The following is a 19,583-nucleotide window of genomic DNA, read 5'->3' as shown; positions in this document are numbered from 1 at the left end:
GTCTGCCAAATATAAAGGATCAACTGCCAGAGGAATGAAAACAGCATAAATAGGGAAGTATACCAGTTTAATTTGAGGACCAGGATCTTGACAGCTGTACCACACAGATTGCAAAATAGTTGAGATTTTTTGATGTACAGATTACAGGGTGTATGAGTTGATATATAAAACACAAGATTCAAGACTTCGTGCTTTTAAGATAAAATGATTATGATTCTTGCCACCAACAAAATGTTGAATATTTGGGGCATTCAATCATCGAAGCTCTGCTTATTTTGTTGTGAGGATACAGAATCAATAGACCATTTATTTTGGGATTTCCCTCAGGTAGCCGGTTTCTGGTCTCAGGTTCAGGAATGGCTGAAAATGAATAACATTGCTCTAAAATTGACCCTAGCAATAGTACTGTTGGGATATCTGGAGAGACCGGGTCAGTCAATTACTAATGCTCTTAGTAAAAGTATTTATCTTCAACTCGCAATCTGTGAATTCTATTCAATGAAATTGTATGTTAAACATCACAGCGTAGTTGCAAGATATGGTGCGTCGAAATCCGAAAAGGGTGGCCAGCAGAGATGGGTGGGATGGGCTGAGTGTTGGATGTGGGAGTGGAGTTGCTGGGCAGAGGGAGAATGACGATCGAAGACAATAAAAATAAAACATAACACAAACTAAGTTTGAATAACACTGAGGGGCAATGTTCCAGCTAAAGGCAGTTTTGCCTGAGGCTTATGCCGTGCAGGTGTTTATATTCAGTTGGCCTTGCTGTTATGATTTTGTTGTCCTTTTGTTTTTTGCATTCTGTTTTCCTTTGTCTTTTCTGTTTTCCTCCGAGGCCCCTGCAGTGGACGAGTGGTTCCGACATAGTGGTTGGTGTGGAACGCCGCCCACGTGAGGCTCAAGCGCGCTGTCCGCAATAAGGCAGACCGCCACCGCAGTGAGGCTCCCATGTTACATCCTGGTGATCGTGTCTGGCTCTCCACCAGGAACCTCCCGCTCCACCTGCTGGAAGCTGAGCCCCCAGTTTTTGGGGCCTGTCATGCTAATGTGTCCCCCTCTGCTTCACAATGGGATTCGATAAACTATTAGTGTCCATTGCTATATCAACGGTGACTAATGATTTGAAATGTGGTAATCATTACAGCCTAAATGTTATTTTCATCATCGCTATGCAAACAAGGCTGATTCCGGACAATTTTGCTGTTTAAAAAAGTTTTGATTTAGCTAATAAACATTACTTCTAACTACATTTGGGTACCTTGTTAACATTACAACAAAATCCATGTCTTACACGTTGCTACGTTTTGGAAATGGCAAAGAAAATGTGTAATCTGCTTGACATATTTAGTTAATTACCTTTCAAATCAAAGTCAGCTAATTTCCACTCCATCCATATGCAAATCCGTTTGCTTCATACACTGTGTGAAGACATTGTCTGGCTGTCATGTTTTCATTTGAACCTGCCTTTCTCTTATCTACACTGAAATTTCACTAGTTCTCTGATACTTTATTTTCTCTCACATAGCTCATTAGTACAACCTTGTGGCTGAATATTTAGGTATCCATGGTAGGTCCTAGGATACAATGAATAAATGCCATCAAAGGATACCTTACACCTTGTAAAACAGTTAAAACAAAAAAAAAGTGTTGGTGCCGTTGAGTCATTCATTATTTTTTTTGTACACTCACATGGCAATCAGATTAAAACACTGAATTCTGGTGTGTGGAATATAGAGGGTGGTTCCTGTGTGGGTGGGAGGTTCTGTATCACTTGTTCTCAACAGACCGGTCTCGGAAGGGGGACTTGAAGAGGGAGACTGCAAAGTCCAGGCAGAACCTCTCTTTGTTCTGAGTGTTGTCAGTGGTATTGTTTTGAGTTAATCTGTGTATCTCACATGTGCCCAGTATGATAGCAAGAACTTTCTTAGCAGATAATTTTATTTATTTATTTATTTCACCTTTATTTAACCAGGTAGGCAAGTTGAGAACAAGTTCTCATTTACAATTGCGACCTGGCCAAGATAAAGCAAAGCAGTTCGACAACATACAAAAACACAGAGTTACACATGGAGTAAAACAACATACAATCAATGATGCAGTAGAAGAAAAAAATACAAAAAAATAAAAAAATAAGACTATATACAATGTCAGCAAATGATGTGAGATAAGGGAGGTAAAGGCAAAAAAATGCCATGGTGGCAAAGTAAATAAAGTATAGCAAGAAAAACACTGGAATGGTAGATTTGTAGTTTGAAGAAAGTTCAAAGATAAAATATAAATAATATGGTGCAAAGGAGCAAAATAAATAAAATAAATAAATACAGTAGGGGAAGAGGTAGTAGTTTGGGCTAAATTATAGATGGGCTATGTACAGGTGCAGTGATCTGTGAGCTGCTCTGACAGCTGGTGCTTAAAGCTAGTGAGGGAGATAAGTGTTTCCAGTTTCAGAGATTTTTGTAGTTCGTTCCAGTCATTGGCAGCAGAGAACTGGAAGGAGAGACGACCAAAGGAGGAGTTGGCTTTAGGGGTGACCAGAGAGATATACCTGCTGGAGCGCGTGCTACAGGTGGGTGCTGCTATGGTGACCAGTGAGCGGAGATAAGGGGGGACTTTACCTAGCAGAGTCTTGTAGATGACCTGGAGCCAATGTGTTTGGCGACGATTATGAAGCGAAGGCCAGCCAACGAGAGCGTACAGGTCGCAGTGGTGGGTAGTATATGGGGCTTTGGTGACAAAACGGATGGCACTGTGTAGACTGCATCCAGCTTGTTGAGTAGGGTATTGGAAGCTATTTTGTAAATGACATCGCCGAAGTCGAGGATTGGTAGGATGGTCAGTTTTACAAGGGTATGTTTGGCAGCATGAGTGAAGGATGCTTTGTTGCGAAATAGGAAGCCAATTCGAGATTTCACTTTGGATTGGAGATGATTGATGTGAGTCTGGAAGGAGAGTTTACAGTCTAACCAGACACCTAGGTATTTGTAGTTGTCCACAAATTCTAAGTTAGAACCGTCCAGAGAAGTGATGCTGGACAGGCGGGCAGGTGCAGGCAGCGATCGGTTGAAGAGCATGCATTTAGTTTTACTTGTGTTTAGGAGCAGTTGGAGACCACGGAAGGAGAGTTGAATGGCATTGAAGCTCGTCTGGAGGGTTGTTAACACAGTGTCCAAAGAAGGGCCAGAAGTGTACAGAATGGTGTCGTCTGCGTAGAGGTGGATCAGAGATTCACCAGCAGCAAGAGCGACATCATTTATGTATACAGAGAAAAGAGTTGGCCCAAGAATTGAACCCTGTGGTACCCCCATAGAGACTGCCAGAGGTCCAGACAGTAGGCCCTCCGATTTGACACACTGAACTCTGTCAGAGAAGTAGTTGGTGAACCAGGCGACGCAATCGTTTGAGAAACCAAGGCTACTGAGTCTGCCGATGAGGATGTGGTGATTAACAGAGTCAAAAGCTTTGGCCAGGTCAATGAATACGGCAGCACAGTAATGTTTCTTATCGATGGCGGTTACGATGTCGTTTAGGACCTTGAGCGTGGCTGAGGTGCACCCATGACCAGCTCTGAAACCAGATTGCATAGCGGAGAGGGTGCGGTGGGATTCGAAATGGTCGGTAATCTGTTTGTTGACTTGGCTTTCGAAGACCTTAGAAAGGCAGGGTAGGATGGATATAGGTCTGTAGCAATTTGGGTCAAGAGTGTCACCTCCTTTGAAGAGGGGGATGACAGCAGCTGCTTTCCAATCTATGGGAATCTCAGACGACACGAAAGAGAGGTTGAACAGGCTAGTAATAGGGGTTGCAATAATTTCGGCAGATAATTTTAGAAAGAAAGGGTCCAGATTGTCAAGCCCAGCTGATTTGTAGGGGTCCAGATTTTGCAGCTCTTTCAGAACATCAGCTGAATGGATTTGGGAGAAGGAGAAATGGGGGAGGCTTGGGCGAGTAGCTGTGGGGGGTGCAGTGCTGTTGAATGCAGTAGGGGTAGTTAGGTGGAAAGCATGGCCAGCCGTAGAAAAATGCTTATTGAAATTCTCAATTATAGTGGGCTTATCGGTGGTGACAGAGTTTCCTATCCTCAGTGCAGTGGGCAGTTGGGAGGAGGTGTTCTTATTCTCCATGGACTTTACAATGTCCCAGAACTTTTTAGAGTTGGAGTTGCACGAAGCGAATTTCTGTTTGAAAAAGCTAGCCTTGGCGTTTCTAACTGCCTGTGTGTATTGGTTTCTAACTTCCCTAAAAAGTTGCATATCGCGGGGGCAGTTCGATGCTAATGCAGAACGCCACAGGATATTTTTGTGTTGGTTAAGGGCAGTCAGGTCTGGGGAGAACCAAGGGCTATATCTGTTCCTGGTTCTAAATTTCTTGAAAGGGGCATGCTTATTTAAGATGGAGAGGAAGGCATTTTTTTAAAATAACCAGGCATCCTCTACTGACGGGATGAGGTCAATATCCTTCCAGGATACCAGGGCCAGGTCGATTAGAAAGGCTTGCTCGTTGAAATGTTTCAGGGAGCGTTTGACAGTGATGAGTGGAGGTCGTTTGACCGCTGACCCATTACGGGTGCAGGCAATGAGGCAGTGATCGCTGAGATCTTGGTTGAAAACAGCAGAGGTGTATTTAGAGGGCACATTGGTTAGGATGATATCAATGAGGGTGCCAGTGTTTGCGGCTTTGGGGTTGTACCTGGTGGGTTCATTAATAATTTGTGTGAGATTGAGGGCATCAAGCTTGGATTGTAGGATGGCTGGGGTGTTAAGCATGTCCCAGTTTAGGTCACCTAGTAGCACGAGCTCTGAAGATAGATGGGGGGCAATCAGTTCACATATGGTGTCCAGAGCACAACTAGGGGCCGAAGGGGGTCTATAGCAGGCGGCAACGGTGAGAGACTTGTTTTTGGAGAGGTGGATTTTTTAAAGTAGAAGTTCAAATTGTTTGGGTACAGACCTGGATAGCAGGACAGAACTCTGCAGGCTATCTCTGCAGTAGATTGCAACACCGCCCCCTTTGGTCGTTCTATCTTGTCTGAAAACGTTGTAGTTAGGGATGAAGATTTCAGAGTTTTTGGTGGACTTCCTAAGCCAAGATTCAGACACAGCTAGGACATCCGGGTTGGCGGAGTGTGCTAAAGCAGTGAATAAAACAAACTTAGGGAGGAGGCTTCTAATGTTAACATGCATGAAACCAAGGTTATTACGGTTACAGAAGTCATCAAAAGAGAGCGCCTGGGGAGTAGGAGTGGAGCCAGGCACTGCAGGGCCTGGATTCACCTCTACATCCCCAGAGGAGCAGAGAAGAATAAGTATGAGGGTACGGCTAAAAGCTATAAGAATTGGTCGTCTGTGACGTCCAGAATAGAAAGAAAAAGGAGCAGGTTTCTGGGGGCGATAAAATAGCTTCAAGGTATAATGTACAGACAAAGGTATGGTGGGATGTGAGTACAGAGGAGGTAAACCTAGGCATTTAGTGATAGTGAGAGAGATATTGTCTCTAGAAACATCATTGAAACCAGAAGATGTCATAGCATGTGTGGGTGGAGGAACTGAGAGGTTGGATAAGGTATAATGAGCAGGGCTAGAGGCTCTACAGTGAAATAAGCCAATAAACACTAACCAGAACAGCAATGGAGAAGGCATATTGACATTAAGGAGAGGCATGCTTAGCCGAGTGATCAAAGGGTCCAGTGAGATTCAGACAGCTAGCCGGGCCATAGGTAGCAAGCTGGTGGAAGATGGGAGGGAGGTCTGTTTTTAGCCAGCTCGTGCGTTTCCGTCTGTGGGTTAGTGGGGTTCCGTGTGGAAGGGGGGACCTGTCCAAGTTGGCAAAATAGTTAGTTATAGTGGCCCAAGAAAAGTGTCCGATAGACCTATTCAGATCGCAGCCGAAAAGACAGCTAACGATTAGCGGGCCGCAGATGGGCGATCAGGTTACGTCGCGACGGAGGGGCCAGTTGGATAAATCCTGTTAGGGCTAGGGGGCAGTATTGACACGGCTGGATAAAAAAAAATACCCGATTTAATCTGGTTACCACTCCTACCCAGTAACTAGAATATGCATATACTTATTACATATGGATAGAAAACACCCTAAAGTTTCTAAAACTGTTTGAATGGTGTCTGTGAGTATAACAGAACTCAAATGGCAGGTCAAAACCTGAGAGATTCCTTTACAGGAAGTGGCCTGTCTGACCATTTCTTGAACTTCTTTTCCATCTCTATCTTTTACTAAGGATCTCTGCTCTAACGTGACACTTCCCACGTCTTCCATAGGCGCTCAGAGCCCGGGAAAAAACAGAATGTCGTCATTCCAGCCCCAGGCTGAAACACATTATCGCCTTTCTCAAGTGGCCGATCAAGGGACTCTGGGCTTATGCGCGTGACCCGACCGCCCCCGCCTTTGTGATTTTTTCCTCTGTTTGCCAAAAAGGAGATTCCCTGTCGGAATATTATCGCTTTTCTACGAGAAAAATGGCGTAAAAATTGATTTTAAACAGCGGTTGACATGCTTCGAAGTACGGTAATGGAATATTTAGAATTGTATTGTCACGAATTGCGCCATGCGAACGACCAAAGGGGCGGTGTTGCAATCTACTGCAGAGATAGCCTGCAGAGTTCTGTCCTGCTATCCAGGTCTGTACCCAAACAATACAATACAATTCTAAATATTCCATTACCGCACTTCTTTACCATTTCGGATAGTGTCTGGAACGCACGAACAAAACGCCGCTATTCGGATATAACGATGGATTATTTTGGACCAAACCAACATTTGTTATTGAAGTAGCAGACCTGGGAGTGCATTCTGACGAAGACAACAAAAGGTAATCAAACTTTTATAATAGTAAATATGATTATGGTGAGTGCTAAACTTGCCGGGTGTCTAAATAGCGAGCCCGTGATGCCTGGGCTATGTACTTAGAATATTGCAAAATGTGCTTTCACCAAAAAGCTATTTTAAAATCGGACATATCGAGTGCATAGAGGAGGTCTGTATCTATAATTCTTAAAATAATTGTTATGCTTTTTGTGAACGTTTATCGTGAGTAATTTAGTAAAATGTTAGCGAATTCCCCGGAAGTTTGCGGGGGTATGCTAGTTCTGAACGTCACATGCTAATGTAAAAAGCTGGTTTTTGATATAAATATGAACTTGATTGAACAAAACATGCATGTATTGTATAACATAATGTCCTAGGGTTGTCATCTGATGAAGATCATCAAAGGTGAGTGCTGCATTTAGCTGTCTTCTGGGTTTTGGTGACATTATATGCTGGCTTGAAAAATGGGTGTCTGATTATTTCTGGCTTGGTACTCTGCTGACATAATCTAATGTTTTGCTTTCGTTGTAAAGCCTTTTTGAAATCGGACAGTGTGGTTAGATTAACGAGAGTCTTGTCTTTAAATAGCTGTAAAATAGTCATATGTTTGAGAAATTGAAGTAATAGGATTTTTAAGGTTTTGAAAATCGCGCCACAGGCTGCAAGTGGCTGTTACGTAGGTGGGACGCAAGCGTCCCACCTAGCCCATAGAGGATAACTCCCTCGGGCAGATAACGTCGGTGGTCCAGTCGTGAAGACCCGATGGGGCTCCGGATCGGCAGTAAAACGGGTCAGGATAGGTGAGTTGTAGCCCAGGAGACACTTCAGCTGGCTAGCTCAGGAATAGCCCAGGAGTGGCTGACGGAACTCTTCAGCTGGCTAGCTCCGTAATAATGTGTGTTAATTCCGTGACCGACGTTGCCAATAGTCACTCAGGTAGCAGCTAGTTAGCTGCAAGATCCAGGTGTAAATGTCCAGAACCTGCGGTAGAAATCGGGGAAAGGAGAGAGAATAGGTCCGGTATGCTCTGGTCTGAGTCGCGCTGTACAAAAACTGGCGATAGCTTTTCGAGCTAATGGATAGCTGAGGACAGCTAACTGTGGCTAGCTGAACTTCAACGTTAGCCAGTGAAAATGGCTAACCTCTTGCTAGCTTCTGTTGTGGAATTCAGATGAGGTAAATAATACTTTCTTTTTTTAAATTGGTGAGGCGGGTTGCAGGAGAGTGCTTTGAGGTTGAGTTTTTAGAATTAAAAAAGAATATATATATATATAAAAAGATAAGTGAAGAAAAAAAATATGTAAATATATAAATACACGGGACACGACAAGAGGAGGGTAGAGGACGTCTGAACTGCTACGCCATCTTGGAAAAAAATAAATTAAAAAAAAAGATAGAAAAAAAATAATGACAACAGTAGCTGCAGATGATGTAATGGACATCAGGTGGCTCCACGTCTGGGTGTTGTTGCAGAACCCCTAGGTCCTAGTTAAAGGGAGGAGATGGACTTAAACAAGCAAACACACAGGTTACACTGTACTGGGAGAAATTGATAGATTAGTGCAGTGTTATAAATGGGTGATTATGTACTTTTCAAAAGTTTTGGAAGGTATAGCCTACCTCAAGCTGGTCCCCCTCTGACTCAGAGCGCACAATCAGTCTAATCCAAACTCACTGGCTCTGGTGGATGGCATACCTCCTGGGGGACTCGGACAGTCAATGGTCCTAAAGTCATTTGGAGAGGTAAATTGAAGAGGTACATTTTTATAAGCTCAGCATAACTACCATTTCTTGCTTTCTCAAATGTCAACCAAAGTTTAATATACTTTGTCTATTGGGCTTCACCGACGTGTCAGTGCTTCCAGTGGTTGACCGTCCAACTGGAGAAGATTGCTGGCTTCCACCGAGGTAACCCTAGGAAGACAAAAATATTAGTGTTAGGGGAAACTAAAACTAGCTTCAGGTTATTTTGTGTGTAAATGCAAATAGTTATCTGATGTTCTATATTCACCTCAACAGATGGTGAACCCAGCTGGGAGCCAAAGAACAGCTAGGTTTCCCAGGTCTCACTTTTTGTCCTTCTTCCAAACCAAGTAATTCGTCCGGATGTCGTAGCACTTGGTCCCCTTCTTGATTCTGCTCCGGTAGCTATCCTTCTGTTTCTCCTGCTCCTTGTCGATGCTCGGTCTCACCTTGATTGATAACAGAGAAAAATGCAATTATATTTCATATTACAAATACATCTTACAAATCTCTTGGAGGGCCAGAAAATAAATTAACAGGGGACAATCATTTTTACCTGGTCAAAAACCTCCATCCTTCTCAGTCTGTGCTTGAAGGTGGTACTCAAAGGCATTCTGATCTGGTTTGACAACTTCCACCACATCAGGTGGGTTTCAGTGATCTGAAAGTACGTTATACAAAAATAGCAATAGACAAACAACACTAAGTCAATCACAAATTTGAAAGACTACAGTATAAGCAATAATTGTATATACAATTACATTGTTTACCTCAGTCAACAGCTGCGGCTCCCGTCCATACTCGGTGGAGGCCTGGACGCTGCTGTTGTGTGCAAAGAGAATTACCTTCAGGTTGTTCTCCCACCGTTCAATTCACCAAACATGGAGGAGGGGGTAGGAAAGTGATATCTGACATGAAGATATAGTAATATTTCTGATTATGTACCATGGAAAACCCAAAAATGTAATAAAACAAAACAAACCAGTGGTGACAGAATATAAGCTTTAACATCCGTACCTTGTTCCAGCATTCATCACCTCGTTCACTCAAGATGGCCTCAGGAGAACCGTGGGTGTTGAAGATCTCCTCCATCGCCTTCAGGTGGCCTCACCAGTCTCGTCCTTGATGGGTAACATACAAAACGAAAATACATTTTTGGTTCCAAGCACCCTTTTTAATGGGTTACAGAAGGGAATTTACAGTTAAGCACATTCTCTTCCTTTACTGACCTTAATGAGTATTGCCTCCACCCACTTGGTAAAGTGATTGGTCGCCGTCAGACACCAGCTTTTGCCATTCCTGGATTTCGTGAAGGGTCTGATGAAGTCCACCCCTAATATTTAATGTGTTAGAGAGATTACTTTATTCTTACCCGTATCTGTGTTATACAGTATGCAGATTTTCATATTTGTAAGGATACTGACACACGCACACACTTTCTATAAACTCTACTATGGTCAAATTAAGCAACCATTACAAGACAACTTATCAGGGAAAAATTTGAATTGGGACACTTACCATGGTGAAAGAACTTTGATGGGCTTCAACTCCGGTGCCACAGTCTTCGCCCTCTCAAACTTCTGGCAGGCTAGACAGGGTACTTACCTTTAAGCAAAAAGTGACAAATTGAAACAGTGAGCTCTCTGATATGACATTCATTGAAATAATAATGATTTCAGATATAATAGAATGTGATTTATAAAAGGTTATTTCAATTCCCCGTCAGAAGCGTAGGTTGATTTTGCTTGTCATGCGCTTCTTCCCGGAATGGCCAGCATGCATCTCGGTCAGCACGGCCGCCTCCTCCTCCTTAGTAAAAAGCACCCTCCTGCGTGGCTGACCATCCTTCCACCGTAGGTACATGTAATTGCCTAACAAGTTGGAAGAGAGGAGTTGTTGAAATACTCAAGTCTAAGTACATTTGCACTGCTGTCTTTCTCTGTAACTCTCTCTGTCTTCCACTCTTCCCACCTCTCTCACTTTCACGCCTACATACACCTAGGTAAGGGCATTTGGAATTACCATAATTGCTTACACCTATCTATTTGATTGATGAGGTTTAACTTATAGCTAGATACCTCAATATGACAGACTTATAACTATAATATACGTATAGCTAGCGACATGTACAGTTGAAGTCGGAAGTTTACATACACCTTAGCCAAATACATTTAAACTCAGTATTTCACAATTCCTGACATTTAATCCTAGTAAAAATTCCCAGTCTTAGGTCAGTTAGGATCACCAATTTATTTTAAGAATGTGAAATGTCAGAATAATAGTAGAGAGAATGATTTATTTCACCTTTTATTTCTTTCATCACATTCCCAGTGGGTCAGAAGTTTACATACACTGGTAGCGTTGCCTTTAAAATGTTAAACTTGGGTCAAACGTTTCGGGTAGCCTTCCACAAGCTTCCCACAATAAGTTGAGTGAATTTTGGCCCATTCCTCCTGACAGAGCTGGTGTAACTGAGTCAGGTTTGTAGGCCTCCTTGCTCGCACACGCTCTTCAGTTCTGCTCACAAATTTTCTATAGGTTTGAGGTCAGGGCTTTGTGATGGCCACTCCAATACCTTGACTTCGTTGTCCTTAAGCCATTTTGCCACAACTTTGGAAGTATGCTTGGGGTCATTGTTCATTTGGAAGACCCATTTGCAACCAAGCTTTAACTTCCTGACTGATGTCGCTTCAATATATCCACATAATTTTATTTCCTCATGATGCCATATATACTGCTCAAAAAAATAAAGGGAACACTTAAACAACACATCCTAGATCTGAATGAAAGAAATAATCTTATTAAATACTTTTTTCTTTACATAGTTGAATGTGCTGACAACAAAATCACACAAAAATAATCAATGGAAGTCCAATTTATCAACCCATGGAGGTCTGGATTTGGAGTCACACTCAAAATTAAAGTGGAAAACCACACTACAGGCTGATCCAACTTTGATGTAATGTCCTTAAAACAAGTCAAAATGAGGCTCAGTAGTGTGTGTGGCCTCCACGTGCCTGTATGACCTCCCTACAACGCCTGGGCATGCTCCTGATGAGGTGGCGGATGGTCTCCTGAGGGATCTCCTTCCAGACCTGGACTAAAGCATCCGCCAACTCCTGGACAGTCTGTGGTGCAACGTTGCGTTGGTGGATGGAGCGAGACATGATGTCCCAGATGTGCTCAATTGGATTCAGGTCTGGGGAATGGGCGGGCCAGTCCATAGCAGGAACTGCTGACACTCTCCAGCCACATGAGGTCTAGCATTGTCTTGCATTAGGAGGAACCCAGGGCCAACCGCACCAGCATATGGTCTCACAAGGGGTCTGAGGATCTCATCTCGGTACCTAATGGCAGTCAGGCTACCTCTGGCGAGCACATGGAGGGCTGTGCGGCCCCCCAAAGAAATGCTACCCCACACCATGACTGACCCACCGCCAAACCGGTCATGCTGGAGGATGTTTCAGGCAGCAGAACGTTCTCCGCGGCGTCTCCAGACTCTGTCACATCTGTCACGTGCTCAGTGTGAACCTGCTTTCATCTGTGAAGAGCACAGGGCGCCAGTGGCGAATTTGCCAATCTTGGTGTTCTCTGGCAAATGCCAAACGTCCTGCACGGTGTTGGGCTGTAAGCACAACCCCCACCTGTGGATGTCGGGCCCTCATACCACCCTCAGGGAGTCTGTTTCTGACCGTTTGAGCAGACACATGCACATTTGTGGCCTGCTGGAGGTCATTTTGCAGGGCTCTGGCAGCGCTTCTCCTGCTCCTCCTTGCACAAAGGCGGAGGTAGCGGTCCTGCTGCTGGGTTGTTGCCCTCCTACGGCCTCCTCCACGTCTCCTGATGTACTGGCCTGTCTCCTGGTAGTGCCTCCATGCTCTGGACACTACGCTGACAGACACAGCAAACCTTCTTGCCACAGCTCGCATTGATGTGCCATCCTGGATGAGCTGCACTACCTGAGCCACTTGTGTGGGTTGTAGACTCCGTCTCATGCTACCACTAGAGTGAAAGCACCGCCAGCATTCAAAAGTGACCAAAACATCAGCCAGGAAGCATAGGAACTGAGAAGTGGTCTGTGGTCCCCACCTGCAGAACCACTCCTTTATTGGGGGTGTCTTGCTAATTGCCTATAATTTCCACCTGTTGTCTATTCCATTTGCACAACAGCATGTGAAATTTATTGTCAATCAGTGTTGCTTCCTAAGTGGACAGTTTGATTTCACAGAGTGTGATTGACTTGGAGTTACATTGTGTTGTTTAAGTGTTCCCTTTATTTTTTTGAGCAGTGTATTTTGTGAAGTGCACCAGTCCCTCCTGCAGCAAAGCACCCCCACAACATGATGCTGCCACCCACGTGCTTCACGGTTGGGATGGTGTTCTTCAGCTTGCAAGCGTCCCCTTTTATCCTCCAAACATACCGATAGTCATTATGGCCAAACAGTTCTATTTTTGTTTCATCAGACCAGAGGACATTTCTCCAAAAAGTCCCCATGTGCAGTTGCAAACCGTAGTCTGGCATTTTTATGGCGGTTTTGGAGCAGTGGCTTCTTCCTTGCTGAGCGGCCTTTCAGGTTATGTCGATATAGGACTCGTTTTACTGTGGATATAGATACTTTTGTACCTGTTTCCTCCAGCATCTTCACAAGGTCCTTTGCTGTTGTTCTGGGATTGATTTGCACTTTTCACACCAAAGTATGTTCATCTCTAGGAGACAGAACGCGTCTCCTTCCTGAGCGGTATGATGGCTGCGTGGTCCCATGATGTTTATACTTGCGTACTATTGTTTGTACAAGTGAACGTGGTACCTTCAGACATTTGGAAATTGCTCCCAAGGATGAACCAGACTTGTGGAGGTCTACAAATGTTTTTCTGAGTTCTTGGCTGATTTCTATTGATTTTCCCATGATATCAAAGAGGGACTGAGGTACACCTCCAATTGACTCAAATTATGTCAATTTGCCTATCAGAAGCTTCTAACGCCATTACATAATTTTCGGGAATTTTCCAGCTGTTTAAAGGCACAGTCAACTTAGTGTATGTAAACTTCTGACCCACTGGAATTGTGATACAATGAATAAGTTAAATAATCGGTCTGTAAACAATTGTTGGAAAAATTACTTGTGTCATGCACAAAGTAGATGTCCTAACCGACTTGCCAAAACTATAGTTTGTTAATAAGAAATTTGTGGAGTGGTTGAAAAAACAGTTTTCATGACTCCAACCTAAGTGTATGTAAACTTCCGACTTCAACTGTAGATGACCAAGTAGCTAGATTTAAAATGGTTGTACATTTACATTTTTAAATGTAAGCTTTATTTAACTAGGCAAGTCAGTTAAGAACAAATTCTTATTTACAATACATTGCTAAATCTGTCCAGTCTCTAATAGAAGTTAACTGCAGGGGGACACTATTTGGCATGATTGGCCCCTCAAGGTCCTCTGGAGAGTTATTGAGGTAACTTACCATTTACAACTCCCTACCAACTACTGGATCTCACCCTTTTGTCATGTTTCCCTCCTCAGGCCGCTGGTTCCTGGTCCCCTTGCTGATGCCGTCCTCCACGACGCCCCTCCGCCTCCCCTGGACATCGATGGGTCCCCTGCCTATGCCGTCAGGTCCCTACTGGACTCCGAACGTCGTGGGGGCCGGCTTCAATGCCTGGTGGACTAAGAGAGGTACCACCCAGAGGAGCACTGTTGGTTTCTGGCGGCCGCTATCCTGCACCCCGACAAAGATTTCCACCTCTCCTGGCCGGTGTCGTCCTGTGGTTGGGGAGGGAGGGGGGGGGTGCTGTCATGCCTACTCCTGTTCCATTTCTCCGGGGCTCGACATAGCCGGTCTACTAACCAATGTTCCTGGCAACCCACATTACGCATAGCTGCTCCCCATCATTATGCACACCTGGACTTCATTATTACCTTGATTACTTCCCATTTATTTGGCACTCAGCAGCCTGAGTCTTCAGACAGTAATGGTTTTGTTCTTCTGGTTAGAGTGTTGGCCAGTAACCGAAAGGTTGCTGGATCGAATCCCTGAGCTGATAAGGTAAAAATCTGTCATTCTGCTCCTGAGCAAGGCAGTTAACCCACTGTTCCCCGGGCGCCGAAGACGTGGATGTCGATTAAGGCGGCCCCCTGCACCTCTCTGATTCAGAGGTTGGGTAAAATGCGGGAGACACATTTCAGTTGAAGGCATTCAGTTGTACAACTGACTAGGTATCCCCCTTTCCTGTTTTTTTATTGGCTTAGTCTCATTATTAAACTCACCTTCTGCACCTGCTTCCTGACTCCTAGCGTATACTTTACAGTATTATGTGTTCACCAGTTGTAGCTTCTGAATATTGACCATTTAGATTATTGTTTCTTATTTATTATATTTTGTAAGGCTATGAACTCGTCCCCAGGCTAATTGCAATTATTTTGGATCTACTTTTTATTCACCTTCTGCACCTGTAAATGAATCACACCATTTGCACCTGAATCCTGCCTGACTCCTGATGCTTTGCACTGCACCGCCCTGACCAGACAGTAAGGTCCACTATCTTACACACATTGAAGTATAGTCTAATTTAGAGGTAGGCCTACCATAATACACAAGGTATATAGTCAAGCAACAAGGCCTGAGGGGGTGTGGTATATTGGTCGTGTACCACAACCCCCAGAGGCACATTATTGCTATTATAAACTGGTTACCAACATAAATATAACATGAAACACTTATTCAGCCAATAAGCATCCAGGACCCTAACTTACCAGATTGTAATGCTGTTAGGGCTTGCGCAATAACAGTGAACTAAAAACAAACATAATTGGCTAAATGCATTCATTTTAGGAGGAGGGATTCAACTTTATATTCAAATAGATCTAGTTTACCCAATAGCAGTTTTTAATTGTTAGAGGAAGTGGGTAAAGTTGGTAATCATTTTATCAGCAGAGAGGTATGGTCGGAAGAGAAGCTCAGTTTCCAAAAGTTAAAGCGGTCAAAACCATTCATTTTTGAGACAGGGGTGTTACCAAAGCTGTTTTGTCTTCATTAGTTATGTTATAGCTAATATACAAAGATGCATTACAAGCTGAAAACATTTTTCAACTAAAATAACAATTATGACAATAACCATAACCATTTGCATGACAATTAATCGTTACCCAAAATGAATCAACGCCCTTCATGAAGGAAGCAATGGGATGCTCGCGGAGGGCCATGCAGGAATGCCCACATGCAGGAACGCCCGATTTGCAGGCTGCAGTTGTACACTATTGGAATAATTCAGTGTGAGACATCAGGCTACCTGAGAACTGCTGCAGCTCCGATTCAGGGTGCTAGGGTGCAAAAGTAAGAGAGCGTCAAAAGAAACGCTGAGCTCTCCAATTGGCCCAAACGCGTGTCTGTCAAGAAGGATAAACGCTGCTATCCGCTGGCTGCAGTGGTCGCTGGCTCCAGTGAGAAGAGAAGATGTGGAGAAAATATTTGTCATGGAGATAAAATTGGGAAATCGCAGTTTATTTGCTAAAACATAAATCTGCGGCAGGTGCGTTGGATATCTCCATGCTTTTGACTATTGAATTAGGACACTGGAATCCTTCATATTAGAGAACATTTAGAGGAGACGCTCAACTTATTGCCATACAGTTTTACCTCGGGTATGGAATCTAATAACGTAACGCAGAATGGAATAGTTTATTTTGACGATAAATATTGTGTATAGTTTGTGAAACAAGATAGAGACGCATGTATTAAATGGCTTGCTGCTGCAAGGTGAAATCCTATGGAGGCAGTGATGTACGCAGTTCTGTTCCGTGATGTACAGTACAGATACATTTATTTAGAGGGGAAATGATCAATCTTTTATATAATCATGTGGTACTAACATATTGCATATGCCTATGACTCCTATCTTCATCTTGTGGGACGACCTTTGCCTATGACTCCTATCCTCATCTTGTGGGACATCCTTTGCCTATGACTCCTATCTTCATCTTGTGGGACATCCTTGACGCAACTTGTGAAATGTTGATGGAATTACTTTTAGTAGGGTTGTCAGTGCTTCAATAAACATTATAGTTTGTTTTGATTATGATGATGATGATGATGATGTGGGTGAAGACTTCAACAATTGACTAGTGCAGTGATGAGAAATGTTGTCTGTCTTTCTAGGTATCAGTCAAATATTTGTGTGCCATTGTTGTTGGTAGATTATGATTACATTAGATTTGAAGGATGGCCCCGCGAGACTAGGATTGCATTGGTAAACAATACACAATGAATAGATCTGCTGTCCACCAGAGACGAATTTCTACGATGTTAATTTACTAGATCCTGACTGCTTTGTACTCGTGAATGAGCCCACTTATTTGACCAGCAGCTTATATAATGCATGGCCCCATGCTATGATCTGGTCTAATGTACAGTACGGTGGATATCAGAATGATCTGTGTTACACCAGTTAAAGACAATCATCCATGAGTTTGCTGTAGGGTCATATGTAGAGTATACTATATATATATGATATGGAGATTTATCTCACAAACACCTCATCTGTGCAAATGCTTAGCCTAAATGTAAATGAAGTACATCCCTATGCAAGGTTACATTCAGGACTGCGGCAGTGGAGTGCATTAAATAATGAAACTAAGATGTATTACTTGATATAATGGCAAAGATTTTTTGTTTAAAATGGTCTGGCTTGTGTTCCTTATTTGTCAGAAGCACAGACTTCTGTTGTGCTAAGCATTTCCAAGGGTGCACCTGTTATTTTCAATGTAATAGCAAAGCCTTAAAGATTTTGTTCTTTCTTTTTGTCCTTTTGTTCTACCTTTATGTTGTATTCCCTCATAACAAAGCAATGTTTACTCTGTGAACACTGGCCCTGTAGGACTTTTAAAACATTCTTCTTTCTGCCCTTTGTCTTGAGGGACCATTGATGGTAATATTAGACTATTGTGTTGGTGGTAGTTCAACTTTCAATTTGAAATGTCTAACAAGACGCATTCATTTTGTATCGTGACTTAAAATTGATTGACAGCTGTTACTGCATAGTAATTAACATGCTTTACATTTACTCAGACATATTTATGACTGTTTGTTTCAATGACAGCCTATTTGTCTTTGACAGGAGTTCGATCAGCCAGGTGATAAACACCGAGCTCCTCAGACTCTTCCTCTGCAGTCCAACTCCAAACACACCAGCGTCAGGGGACAGCAGTCCATTTAATTAAAGTGCTTAAGCAATTAGCATGGCGCCCATAATGGAGGACAGGCATACTGTCCTGCATCTCTACGAGCCCGTCCGCGAGCTGTGCAGTATCAGCCTCTATCTCCCCAAGGGGAGGGCCCCAGGGTTTACATCCAAGAGCCACGCCCCTCTGTGGGCCCATCCCAGTAATGACCAAGACCAGGGAGAGGTGGATCCCACGGCAGCCCAACAAAGAGGCCAGTCTTATGAGTCCGCAGCCGAACTCCTCAACTCCTACAAGGCAACAAAGGAAGCTGTTGCTGAGCTCTGCTGGCTGGCCACAGAGCACCACCAGTTGCTGACTGATCTCTTATCTCTGTGCGGAGACTGCGCCAACAAAGTCAGGATGGGTAATCAGGATGGGAAGCTCCAGGGTCACAGGGAGGGTTGTGGGAGCTTCTCAGGACAGGTCCTCAGCAGTAATGCTCAACATGCTCTCTCCATGTCCCCGGAGCACAAGAGAGCCTCCTCACGGGGCAGAAAGCTGAAGAAGCTGGGTGTGAAGAAGTTAGACAGTGCAGAAGAGTTCCTGCAGAGCAAGATGAAGAAGAAAGTAGCGCTAGGGAGCACTGCAGTTGAGTCTTTATCTGTCCAGTCCTCAGCTCAGACCCAGAATCAATCCAACCTTGTCCCAGTGGTGGAGGAGCAGAGAGTTCCTGGGACCCTAGCATCTCTCCGAGCTCCGGACACGCCAATGTCAGGCTCCTATGTCAGTGTGGCCAGCAACCCCATCCTCCCTGTGGAGGAGCACTTCCATATTGCCAGGGAGGGCTGGGACTTCATGGAGGATGACTCTCGAGCCTCTGAGCCAAACCTGGACTACACTGACATGTCTGAGTATGACAGTGAACTCTGCTTGGGCTACGAAGCGTCGTCCTGTAGTTTATTGGAAAACGTTCAGGATCATATCGAACGGGAGTATATGCTGAGTGGGAACAACATTCGTCCCATGCGGTCTGAGGACAAGTCAGCCCACCAACTATATGATGAGATCAACAGGAGGGACACAGGGGTTAGGGTGGTGGCCAAGGTGCAGGAGGTTGAGGGCACAGTTCAACGTGCTAGCCATATGAGCCCAAACAGGTCCAAAGAGTTCTATCCAGAGGCTGAATCAGCTGTACCTCACCCGTGGACCAGCAGCTGTCAGCAGGAGTTTGAGGAATGGAGGAGTCTAAACGGGGACATTAGGGATACGGTAGGGACCAAACCTGCAGAGGGGCTAAGGCTGCCTCTCTCACACCCTACTGAGGGCTCCTCTACCAAATCCCACAGAAAGAGTCCCTGTTCACCCTCTCTGTGTGGGGTGTTCAACACCTCATACCCTGCCACCAACAGTCTGCAGAGCATGTCCCCAGTGCTATCCCCTCTATTGACCAAGCTCCCCAGCCCCCAGCTCAACCACCGCATCCTGCTCCTTTCTGATGAGGACGTTGGCCAGGGGACGGACAGTGACAGCCCCCGGACTGGATCCAAAGAGGCGCCCAAAGTCACCACGGAGGTCATAGATAAGAATGGCAACAAGCGGACCATCACACGGCTGGACCTGAACCTCAGCAGACTACCAGCGACTTCCAAATGGAATTCCACTAGCCTCTCCACGGCAACAGGTGAGTTAGTGTTATTAAAAATCACAACAATCCTCCCACCGCTCACATTCTTTCCTGTAATGTCCCCCCGTCTTGACACTAACGTTGACATCAATGCTTCACTCCTCCATGCGACGTGTCTCTCAGAGTTTGTCCTTGATCTGGCTTCAATACAACACTGGAATGGAATGGCTGTTATGTT

At 44.3% G+C, this 19,583-nt stretch overlaps 1 protein-coding gene across 2 annotated transcripts in view; it reads left to right on the top strand.

Annotated features, from left to right (window-relative positions):
* Nucleotides 1–15,927: 15,927 nt before the first annotated feature.
* The window catches only part of LOC106610840 (formin), a 104,516-nt gene continuing 100,860 nt past the window's right edge, over nucleotides 15,928–19,583 (top strand). The window contains exons 1-2 of one of the 2 annotated variants that reach the window (XM_014210460.2): nucleotides 15,928–16,091; nucleotides 17,676–19,402. In XM_014210460.2, coding sequence (XP_014065935.2) covers nucleotides 17,797–19,402 — 1,606 coding nt within the window. In that variant the 5' untranslated portion in view covers nucleotides 15,928–16,091; nucleotides 17,676–17,796. Of the gene's footprint in view, nucleotides 16,204–17,675; nucleotides 19,403–19,583 lie in introns of both variants that reach the window. The other variant, XM_014210459.2, reaches the window with a different exon arrangement.

Source organism: Salmo salar, chromosome ssa09 (genome assembly GCF_905237065.1).
Source record: "Salmo salar chromosome ssa09, Ssal_v3.1, whole genome shotgun sequence".
In the NCBI taxonomy this organism is placed as follows: Eukaryota; Metazoa; Chordata; class Actinopteri; order Salmoniformes; family Salmonidae; genus Salmo; species Salmo salar.
This window is presented reverse-complemented; position numbering and strand designations above follow the sequence as displayed.